At 41.6% G+C, this 12209-nt stretch overlaps 1 protein-coding gene across 2 annotated transcripts in view; it reads right to left on the bottom strand.

Annotated features, from left to right (window-relative positions):
• Positions 1-12209, bottom strand: part of FOCAD (focadhesin) — a 315705-nt gene that overhangs the window by 229149 nt on the left and 74347 nt on the right. For both annotated transcript variants that reach the window (XM_043565388.1, XM_043565389.1), the window contains 2 exons: positions 9923-10024; positions 4455-4659 (listed from right to left, as the gene is read on the bottom strand). In XM_043565388.1, coding sequence (XP_043421323.1) covers positions 4455-4659; positions 9923-10024 — 307 coding nt within the window. The remainder of the gene's footprint in view (positions 1-4454; positions 4660-9922; positions 10025-12209) is intronic.

Raw genomic sequence — 12209 nt, 5'->3', positions numbered from 1 at the left:
GATGTCTACTCAACAGGCTAATGTATTAGATAGGAAGGACTTGGGTGCTCTTGAAAATCCCAATTCAGTTCAAACCCAGCTGTTCCGATCAAAATTCTGGAGTTGGTATTAAGGATATGGTCCTACTCACAGACACATTGGCATTTCCCAGAGATTCCAAACAATGAACCATCTGCTTCAATCTGAAGCCTCATGTCTGTTAAATTCATCAAGAGGGGGGCGCCTGGGTGGCGCAGTCGGTTAAGCGTCCGACTTCAGCCAGGTCACGATCTCGCGGTCCGGGAGTTCGAGCCCCGCGTCAGGCTCTGGGCTGATGGCTCGGAGCCTGGAGCCTATTTCCGATTCTGTGTCTCCCTCTCTCTCTGCCCCTCCCCCGTTCATGCTCTGTCTCTCTCTGTCCCAAAAATAAATAAATGTTTAAAAAATAAACTCATCAAGAGGAAAGCCTACAGCTGACCAGCTGAACCTTTCACCAGTTGTTACCACCATAATAACCCAAAATGACTTTAAGTTATACCAAGAGAAAAATCAATGGCTAGCCAACAAAAGAAAAAAAAAAGATATTAAAAGATCAAGGGAGATAGAAAATACTAAGTTATAAAAAATAAATGTGAAGCGTCCAACAGCTAAATTATTTTGCTCTTTTGCAAATATACAATGAGAAAGGAAAAAGGCCACCAAGAAAATGGATTTAAAACAAAGCCTCAAGTTCATTGGACAATGTATTTCCTTGAGTGTATTTTTTTGTGCATACTTGAAATTTTCCATAATAAAAAAATTGGGGGACAACCTCAGCAAGTTAGCATCAAAGGCTCTCTAACCTGTAATATCACCAAAATTTGTAACAATATTTATGAAGTAATGTTCTTTCTTGATGTAGCAATAGGTCATGTACGATAGACAACATGTGCAATGACAAGAGTCACAATTAAAAAGAATGAATCAAAGTCTTGGACAAAGTCAACAGTGATGTTTAAGGCAGGTAAATCCAAAAAAAAAAAGACAATTCCACAAATACAACATGGAAGAACAATTGGTGTAAAAAGAAAACAGGATTTCCTTGACTATGATTTCAGCCATCAGTGGCATGGCTTTCTCTAAAATAATTTTTCTTTTAATTAATGAGATACTACTCAAGTGCACAGTATGGGTCACACCACAAGTACAGGAGTATATTCAGCTCTAAAAAGAACATTTCATAATGATACATTCTGAGCCGTGATAAGCTAAAGAATTCCTGGCAACGGACAGGGAAAAGTCTGGAAACATTGGTAAAGAAAGTGATGAAGGAAAGAAAGGAGGGGAGGATGGAAAGGAAGAAAGGGAAAGAAAAGAGAAATAGACAACATAAAACAGGATGTAGATGAGCTCTTTTTAAAGCCTACTTTGTTCTGTTCTATGAAGAAGGGAGACTAATGGGTAAAATCTTAGGAAAATGCAGGTCAATTAGACGTACTTGAAGAAAAAGGTTGCCTTGCAAAATTGCATGCTTCTGATCACTAAAATATTTCATTAGTCATGGGATGGTTATCTCAGAGAACTGAAGAAACACCTGGGAAAACGCCTCAGTGGGAAAACGCATGACATCGCCACTAAGATCCCTCCAGATGTGGAGATTCTTCATATTCTAAGAAAGCCGATTTGTAACATGATTAAATGTATTTATGTCGCTAGCTCCATTAGTTCAAAAGGATGTATCCCTTTTTTGTTCACCTGTCATGACTCTATTAAACAAGCCACAGACTGCCAGAAATGTTCCACAGAGCTCACTGCTAGAAGTTATTTAGGCTTGTCAATAATCGGTTCGTAAGGATGAATGCAAACATTCATCAAAGAACCCCGAACAGTTTCAGGCAAGCATGCGGTGGCAAAGTGCACCCCGGTTCAAGATGTTCTGCCTACACACTGCTTTATTGCCCACACAAAACAAAAGCTTTGGAAAAAGCCACAGGAGAATTCGTTTTAATTAACATTTCTCTGCCTTGATTACAGCAAAGCCTATTTATGAGTCGCAAAGGAAAGATTCACTCGAGTCACTCTTTGGGAGCGCAAACTTAAAACCGGTCATCTGTGACCTCAAGTGATCGCTCTGAAAAATATTCACAGATTCCCTCCATCGGCTAAGCAACATGGGGCTCAGAGTCTAGGCAAAAGACAAACCTCTATGATAACATGGGATGGCCTGATAAATTAACTCACAACACTAATATCTCAACACACGGGCAACTGGTATTTTTTTTTTTTTTGATCTGTGGTTATAGGGGCGCCTGGGTAGCTCAGTCAGTTAAGCATCTGGCTTAGCATCTCATTTCTTCAGCTCAGGGCATGATTTCATGGTTGTGAGATCAAGCCCCACATCTCACTCTTCACTGAGTGTGGAGCCTGCTGAAGATTCTCCCTTTCTCGGGGCGCCTGGGTGACTGAGGAGGTTCAGCATCCGACTTTGGGTCAGGTCATGATCTCACGGGTCATGAGTTCGAGCTCCCTGTCAGGCTCTGTGCTGACAGTGCAGAGCCTGGAGCCTGCTTTGGATTCTGGGTCTCCCTCTGTCACTGGTCCTCCTCTGCTCATGCTCTGCCTTTCTCTCAAAAATAAAAATAAACATTAACAAAAATATTTCTTTAATGTTTTTTTTCCAAGATCCTCTCTTCCTCTCCCTCTGCCCCTCTCCCGCTCCTGCTTTCTTGCTCTCAAAAAAAGAAAAAAATTAAAAATTTTTAAGAATTAAAAATTTTTTCCAATCTGCAGTTACAGAGACATTAGCTCATATTTCTCCCTTGAACTTCCTAGGCATTGGATCCATACCTGTTAGACATCTTTTTTTTTTTAATTTTTTTTTTTAACTTTTTTCTATTCAGTTTTTGAGAGATGGAGAGACAGAGCATGAGTGGGGGAGGGGCAGAGAGAGAGGGAGACACAGAATCCGAAGCAGGCTCCAGGCTCCGAGCTGTCAGCTCAGAACCTGACTCAGGGCTCGAACTTATGAACCGTGACATCATGACCTGAGCTGAAGTCAGACGCCTAGCCGACTGAGCCACCCAGGCGCCCCTAGACATCTTTTATCCATCTACTTCGAAATAAGAGAATATATATACTTGTCTTAACTCCCTTACTAGACTGTGGGCTTCTCATGAGCAGAGCAAGAAGCATCAGGGTCACCGCGTATGTCATAGGGAGATGCGTGGAAAGTGGAATCTAGCCAGCACTCAGCTGGTAAAGCCCTGCATCCTCAAGGCTGTATCTTCCCCAAGACAAACCTTTTTCTAACTTGTAAAGAGGTCTTTTTTTTTCCTTGTAACTTTTTTAGTGTCTAGCACAAGGAGAAACTCAACTCAAAACTCTCTTCCCCTGGGAAGTCTTTCTTAAACAAAAAGTGTTCATTCTTACTAATCCTAAAATGGATTATGTTGATTTATATCTTTTTTTACTTGATTTTATTTTAATGTTTATTTATTTTGGTGGGGGGTGTAGTACGAGCACGGAAGGGGCAGAGAGAGAGGAAAACACAGAATCCGAAGCAGGCTCCAGGCTCTGAGCTATAGCACAGAGCCCAACACGGGGCTTGAACTCATGAACCATGAGATCGTGACCTGAGCCAAAGTCAGACACTTAACGGTATGAGGCACCCAGGAGCCCCTAAACTTTATTTTTAATGCTTATTTTTGAAAGAGAGACAGAAAGAGAGAGTGAAAGAGAGAGAGAGAGTGAAAGAGAGAGAGAGAGTGCGAGAGCGAGAGAGCGAGAGCGAGAGCGAGAGAGAGCGAGAGAGAGCGAGAGCGAGAGCGAGAGAGAGCGAGAGAGAGCGAGAGCGAGAGAGAGCGAGAGCGAAAGAGAGCGAGAGCGAAAGAGAGCGAGAGCGAGAGAGAGCGAGAGCGAAAGAGAGCGAGAGCGAAAGAGAGCGAAAGAGAGAGAGAGCGAAAGAGAGAGAGAGAGCGAAAGAGAGAGAGAGAGCGAAAGAGAGAGAGCGAGCGAAAGAGAGAGAGCGAGCGAAAGAGAGAGCGAGCGAAAGAGAGAGCGAGCGAAAGAGAGAGCGAGCGAAAGAGAGAGAGAGCGAAAGAGAGAGAGAGCGAAAGAGAGAGAGAGCGAAAGAGAGAGAACATGCACCCACGTGAACAGGAGAGAGGCAGAGAGAGGGGACAGCAGCGAGCCCGATGCAAAGCTCGAACTCACAAACCGTGAGATCATGACCTGAGCTGAAGTTGGGGACTTAACCAACTGAGCCACCCAGGCATCCCGATTTATATTTCTGTGAAGCTAGTTAACATGATATGTATTAATGTTAAATCTAGAGTTGGTCCCTTCATCATCTACAAAAGCCTGCAAGCGTTTCTAGAGCGGAGCTTGTATTTGAGTTTGCATATCACATGGGTTCTTACTTCATGTATGTTGACAATGACCAACAACACTTGCTGATGCTGACGTTGTGTAAGTAAAGGAGGACAAGAAGGCCTTACCTGCAGACATGGAACCATGTCACAGCACAGTTGAAGTATCTGTTGTTCCAATGTTGATGGCTGTTCTGTGTCACCAGGAACCCGGGGCTGAAGTAAGACTTTCAGCAGGGTTAGTCGGAGTTTAGCATATTCTTCTAACTGAGATGGTTCACAATACAGATACCACAGAAATGGTGCCATTATTTGGATGCATGAGACTTCTGACCTGCAAGCCATGTAACGCATCAGCCAGTCACCAAGTTAAACTACGTACCAAGCCATAATCGTCAAACATCAATTTATAGTTCACGAAAAGCTACGATACCATCAAGTGTAACTTTTTCTCGTGATTCCACCATTGCACCGTGACCTACCTGGATCCGTACCAAGCAGTTCTTTGTGTCACTTCGTGACAACACCTGGAGACCATAAGCCTGATACCCAGCACTGAAAGGATGTCTACTTGCACACTAGAATAGCATCTACATCTGCAGGACCAGTCTTTGATGAAAAGCAACCTGAGAACCTTTTTGGAATTACAGACATCAGGATCCACTCTCCAGGAATATGACACAGGCATGCATTTTTGGAAAAACTCTACCGGTGAAGTCATATGTAACACAAAACCATACAGACATCCCAAGATTATAACAACGGTTAACATTTACTTGTCCAATTGTTAACACACGCGGTGCAAGTTACTGCACTTTATGCCTTTCAACTCATTTCTTCTTCACCAAAACGCTATGAAATTATGCCATGATGCAGAGGCAGAAACAAAGCAGAAAGAAGTAAAGTAATTTTCCAAGTCCTGCCTCTTAAGCTCCTCCCACTCAAAGGAAGAAGCCTTGGGGCACTTGGCGGTTCAATCGGTTGAGGGTCCAACTCCTGATTTCGGCTCAGGTCATGATCCCAGGGTTGTGGGATTGAGCCCCACATCAGGCTCCACAATGGGAATGGAACCTGCTTAAGATTCTCTCCCTACCTCCCTCTGCCCTGCTCTCCGACTCATGCTCGCTCTCTCTTTCTCTCTTAGAGAAGAAGAAAGAAGAAGAAAGAAGAAGAAAGAAGAAGAAAGAAGAAGAAGAAAGAAGAAGAAAGAAGAAGAAAGAAGAAGAAAGAAGAAGAAAGAAGAAAGAAGAAGAAAGAAGAAGAAGAAAGAAGAAGAAGGAAGAAGAAGAAAGAAGAAGGAAGAAGAAAGAAGAAGGAAGAAGAAGGAAGAAGGAAGAAGAAGGAAGAAGGAAGAAGAAGAAAGAAGGAAGAAGAAGAAAGAAGAAGGAAGAAGAAAGAAGAAGGAAGAAGAAAGAAGAAGGAAGAAGAAAGAAGAAGGAAGAAGAAAGAAGAAGGAAGAAAGAAGAAGGAAGAAAGAAGAAGGAAGAAGAAAGAAGAAGGAAGAAGAAAGAAGAAGGAAGAAGAAAGAAGAAGGAAGAAGAAAGAAGAAGGAAGAAGAAGGAAGAAGGAAGAAGAAGGAAGAAGGAAGAAGGAAGAAGAAGAAGGAAGAAGAAGAAGGAAGAAGAAGAAGGAAGAAGAAGGAAGAAGAAGAAGGAAGAAGAAGAAGGAAGAAGAAGAAGGAAGAAGAAGAAGAAAGAAGAAGGAAGAAGAAGAAGGAAGAAGAAGAAGAAAGAAGAAGAAAGAAAGAAGAAAGAAGAAAGAAGAAAGAAGAAGAAGAACAAGAAAGAAGAAGAAAGAAGAAAGAAGAAGAACAAGAAAGAAGAAGAAAGAAGGAAGAAGAAAAAAGACAAAAAAGAAAAAGAAAGAAAAGAGGAGGAAGGCTTTACAAAATTTTTCCTATCTATTTAGATTTCTATATATCCCAGTAACTCCACATCCAAAGTCACTAAAATGCCAGAAGCACCTTCCACATATAAAAATTTGCTCAGGTTAGTAACCAGCTTAAAAGAGTGTGCCCCCACTTAAGAGAAAGTATTTAGCCCAATTTGCAAGCCCTCCATAATTTAGCCTCTGCTGGTCTTTCCAGCCTCATTTCTTGCCACCCCGCCCCCCCACTCTCCACTGAGCCACACTAAGTGTCTTTCAGGTGTCAATGAAGTTATCTAAGCTTTCTTCTCACGTGCCATTCCCTCTCACGTTCTCCTCTTTCTTCCTTCTGTGTTCCTTCTTCTGCTAATTCCTATCATTTTCCGGCTCCCTCCTTTCAAATGACTCCCGCAGTCACACCTAGCCAGGGCAGATCCCCATTTCGTGCTTCAACAGGACAAGGACTTCATTTGTCATTATTTACTTAACATCTCTATCCCCTGGCAGACTGTAAGCCAAAGGACAACATGGATTTCTGTTTACTGCTGTATCACCAATGACTACACACTAGGCCTCCAAAGCGATCACTAAATTAATCGATTCACTTACTCTAAGTCATACTTTTACAATCAGCAGGCATCCGATATCGTAATTGCATTTTCACGTTTCATATTACACATAAGGAATTATTACAGTAATTTGCCAAGTTCTGCCTCTTAGGCTCTTCCCACTCAAATGGGTGGCTCAATCAGCTAAGTGTCTGACTCTTGTTTCAGCTCAGGTCACGATTTCAGGGTCGTGGGATCGAGCTTCTATAGTCAGGCTCCCAGCCAAACATGGAACCTACTTAAGATTCTCTGTCCCTCGGGGCACCTGGGTGGCTCAGTCGGTTGAGCGTCCAACTTCGGCTCAGGTTATGGTCTCGCAGTTCACGAGTTAGAGCCCTGCATTGGGGTCTGCAAACAGCTCAGAGCCCAGAGCCTGCTTCGGAGTCTGTGTTTCCCCCCCTCTCTCTCTCGCTCCCTCCCCCCCTGCTCATGCTCTGTCTCTGTTTCTCAAAAATAAATACATGTTAAAAAAATAAATAAAAAGATGGTCTCTCCCTCTCCCACTTCCCTCTCCACTGCTCTCTCTCCCCCCTCTAAAATTTAAACAGAAAATGTTTACAAATGGAGCTAACTATGCCTGTATCTACACACAAGTCTTTTCTATTTATGTTCAGAGGGAGAAGTAGTGGGAAAAAAACTTGGAATGAAAGTCAAAAACCTGAGGCTTTAGGCCCATCTCAATCTCTAACCAACCATCTGACCTTCAGCAAGTCATGTGAAGGAATTTCTCATTCCTTCATCTGAGAAATTATACATAAGACTAGATAACCTTAAAGTATCCAGGCCTAAAGACTATGACACTGTTGACGATTTATCCAATTCTCAGTTCCATGAAGGTGAAGTCTTACCACACAGGCTTTCTATAAATGAAGGCAGAATTTAATTAGAAAATAATGCCCCGGGGTGCCTGGGTGGCTCAGTCAGTTGTCTGACTTAGGCTCAGGTCACAATCTCACAGTTGGTGGGTTCGAGCCCCACATTGGGCTCTGTGCTGACAGCTCGGAGCCTGGAGTCTGCTTCAGATTCTGTGTCTCCCTCCCTCTCTCTGCCCATCCCTCACTCATGCTCTGTCTCTCAAAAATAAATACCTGTAAAAAAATAAAAAATAAAAAATAAAACAATGCCCCACAAAAATCTAGCATGAAGATATAGTGTCATTTTAGGACATCTACATACTATTAAAAATGAACTCAGACAGTCAACAATTCCTAAGACAGAAAGAGCTAGAATACAAGCTGCCTTCACAACATTTTGCCTTCTTCCCATAGTTGTGAATCACTAGATTTTCTCAGTAAATTAATCACCAACATTCCTTCATTACCTTCCAAACAACAACTAAAGTTACTAAGTACTAAGTGACTAAGTTAACTTGCTCTAAAATTAAATCTCAGGAAACTAATAGACTGTTGAAAAATGCAACCAGAATTATCAATTTCCTCCTGCAAAGAAAAATCCCACAGTGTATAAGCAGAAAGGAGACAACTGAAATTATTCGTGGCAAATAAACTTAATTTAGAACTTCCTAAAGGCTCTAGATGGCATAATCGAAGATCTGAGAATTTAAATGAAAAGAAGCTTATCAGTGAATAAACCAAAGTTAATTAATAATTTTTTTACCTTATGAATATCTGGACAAATTTCATTAAAATAACTATTTCCAAATCCCAATATAATACTCCTTTGAAATGAAAATAACCAAAAGGTAATTACATGTTGACTAAAGATTTAGAAATTTTTTCTTAAGTTTATTTATTTTGCGAGGGAGCACGAGTGGGTGAGGGGCAGAGAGAGAGGGACAGAGATAGTATCAGTAATCCTGCCCACAGCCCAACACAGGGCTCAATCTCACAAACCATGAGATTAAGACCTGGGTTGAAACCAAGAGTCTGAAACTTAACCAACTGAGCCACCCAGGCACCCTGGAAATGTATTCTTAAGGATTACCCTAAAACCAAGCTTAATAATAAACTTGGCACATCAGGAGTATCTTTTATAAAATATCCTAATCTATTTAATAACAGCAAGAAATTTCATTTTAAAAATGTGTTGATCATGAAAAGATACTCAACATCACTCATCATCAGGGAAATACAAATCAAAACCACAATGAGATACCACCTTGCACCTGTCAGAATGGCTAACATCAACAACCCAGGCAACCACAGATGTTGGTGAGGATGCGGAGAAAGAGGATCTCTTTTGCATTGTTGGTGGGAATGCAAGCTGGTGCAGCCACTCTGGAAAGCAGCATGGAGCCTCCTCAAGAAGTGAAAAATAGAACTACCCTACAATCCAGCAATGGCAGTTATTAGGTATTTATCCAAAGGATACAAAAATATGGATTCAAAGGGGTGCATGCACCCCAATGTTTATAGCAGCATTATCAACAATAACCAAATGAGATGATAATATAAGCCAGTACAGTATGGATGGAAGAAAGGGGGGTGGTTCTGAGGACCATTAGAATGCCCTGGTGAAGCTAAACTAACCTCCTGTGTAGCTGTATTACTTGATCCCAATTGGCAGGCTTCTTCCTTTTTGTTTTTTTTTCTTTTTTCTTTTGTCTGTTTGTTTGTTTTTGAGAGAGAGAGAGATGGAGTGTGAGCCGGGGAGGGCAGAGAGAAAGGGAGACACAGACTCCGAAGCAGGCTCCAAGCTCCAAGCTGTCAGCACCGAGCCTGGTGTGGGGCTCGAACCCACGAACCATGAGATCATCACCTGAGCCGAAGTTGGATGCTTAACCAGCTAAGCCACCCAGGCGCCCCCAAATTGGTAGGTTTCTAATGGAGAAAGAACTCACTAGCCAATTTCCAGGGGGGAAAAAAAAAATCTATCTTTTATATGCATTGTGTACAGTCATTTACCAAATACTTCTAATCAACTTTCCTACCTAACCAATGCTTATTAACCTTGTTAATAATATCTTTTCTTATATTCAATATTTCAACTATCAATTAAATCTAGATTTTTTTCTCTTACTCTTAAAAAGAAAATGGAAAACTATACTCTAAGACATCTCTTTAAGAGAAAACAACATAAAGCAGCTTTAAAAACAAACACACAAAAAGCTCTACAATGAGCATATGCCATTCCATCTTCCTCATTTATTTTATTTTACGTTACCTTTCAGGACATCGCTGGAAAAAAGCCGTCAGCTGCTGCAAAAGTACTGGCCAGCAATCAGGTCTATGTTCAAGCACAGTGATCAAAGGCTGAGGACGATTTCTGAAAAGCACAGAAAGTCACATTGGAAAGCTGTCGTTTTTCGGGCTACAAATTCGCAGTATTCAAATATAATGCAACAAAAAGCCAATACCCTCTAGAAACTTTTTCCCAGGATTCCTAATGGTCACAAACGATCATTGGCTGCAGAGCTGGGTCATTACAACTAACATTTTTTTTTTTTCCTTTATCTGTTTTGCAGAAAAGAGAATCGACTCTGGAGTCTTAGGGACCCAAGATTTGAGAATTAACTCTGCCATACATGAACTCTGGGCAAGCTCTTGAATATCCATCCCTTGCTTCCTTCATTCCTCGAAGTCCCAGGCCACCTTCTCCTCCTGTTTCCAAACCCGGAAGGTTCCCTTTCCTCTAACGCTGCCCCAACTTGTAAGCACTATCTCCCTCTCAGTTCCCGCTTGTCCCCATTCTTCTCAGTGTATGGCTCCATTCCTCCAGCATATTTAAGCTAAGTAAAAAGAAAACATTTCTCCCATCTCAAAACCAACTATCCAAACTGAAAATTCTTAAAATTTCTATTGAACAAGAATGAGTATTTTTGGTTTGAGCTATATCCATTAAGATACCTAAAGAGACTGGGGTGCCTGGGTGGCTCAGTCATGTAAGCGTCCAACTTCGGCTCAGGTCACGATCTCACACTTAGTGAGTCGAGCCCTGAATCAGGCTCTGTGCTGACAGCTCGGAGCCTGGAGCCTGCTTCGGATTCTGTGTCTCCCTCTCTCTCTGTCCCTCCCCTGCTTATACTGTCTCTCTCTCAAAAACAAATAAACATTAAAAACAATTTTTTTTTAATTTTTTTTTTCAACGTTTATTTATTTTTGGGGCAGAGAGAGACAGAGCATGAACGGGGGAGGGGCAGAGAGAGAGGGAGACACAGAATCGGAAACAGGCTCCAGGCTCTGAGCCATCAGCCCAGAGCCCGACGCGGGGCTCGAACTCGCAGACCGCGAGATCGTGACCTGGCTGAAGTCGGACGCTTAACCGACTGCGCCACCCAGGCGCCCCAATTTTTTTTTTTTTTTTTTAAGATATCTAAAGAGACTCTAAAACATAAGATCTGCAGCACCTGGGTGGCTCAGCCAGTTAAGCATCTGATCCTTGATTTCAGCTCAGGTCATGATGTCGCAGTTCATGAGTTCAAGCCCTACTTTGGAATTCCCTCTCTCTCCCCGCACCTTCCCTGCTCTCTCAAAATAAATAAACTTTAAGAAAATTTTAAGAAATAAAATGTAAGATCTGAAATCTGAAGGATTCTTAAGTAATGAGGTTAAAAAGAAAACCCACAAACAGGTTATTTTAAATGTTCAAAAACTCTATTAGAAATTGTAAATTCATTAGCTTTTTAAACTATGAAGTACTATACAGAGCTTTTAATTATCATTGATACAGCTTTTTCCTCCAAAAAAAATTTTTAATAAAATTATTACAAAAAAAGCAACCCTTGTTTCATATAAAAGGAATCCTATACATAATATTCTTTAATCTCAAATTTTAACTCTACAACGTATCTCTAGCAATATTTAAGACACCATCAAACCATCAATTAAAAAAAAAAAGTCATTTGGGTTTAAGACTGCCTTCTTGGTGATTCTCAAAATGTGGTCACCTTACCAGCAATATCAACATCACCTGGGAACTTACTAGAAATGTAAATGAATTCTCAGGCCCCAGCCCCGACCTCATAAATAGCCCTCCAGACAACTGTGATGCCCTGCTAGAAAGCAGGGCTTCTCAAGCCTGGCTGCATGTTAGATTCATCTGTGGAGCTCTTTTAAAAACACCAAGGGGCGCCTGGGTGGCTCAGTCAGTCAAGTGTCTGACTTCGGCTCAGGTCATGATCTCACAGTTAAGGAGTCTGAGCCCCGTATCAGGCTTTGCGCTGACGGTGTGGAGCCTGCTTGCGATTCTCTCTCTGCCCTCCCCAATCAGGCTCTCTCTCACAATAAAATATATACACATATATATATTATAAAAAATAATAGAAAATAAAAAACACCGATACCTAAGCCTCAATTATATTGGGGTTGCTAGGAATGGAGCACATGTATTAGAATTTCTGAAAGAGTTCTTAAAAATTACTAACATGTTGCCAGGGCTGAGAACCACTACATGGCAGGGGGGTGGGAAACCACAACAGAAGAGGGAGGTTAAGAGTCAGGAAGTGTTCTCA

The sequence above is a fragment of the Prionailurus bengalensis genome, chromosome D4 (assembly GCF_016509475.1).
Source record: "Prionailurus bengalensis isolate Pbe53 chromosome D4, Fcat_Pben_1.1_paternal_pri, whole genome shotgun sequence".
Lineage (NCBI taxonomy): Eukaryota > Metazoa > Chordata > Mammalia > Carnivora > Felidae > Prionailurus > Prionailurus bengalensis.
The sequence above is the reverse complement of the archived record's forward strand: the minus strand, read 5'-3'. Positions and strand labels throughout refer to the sequence as shown.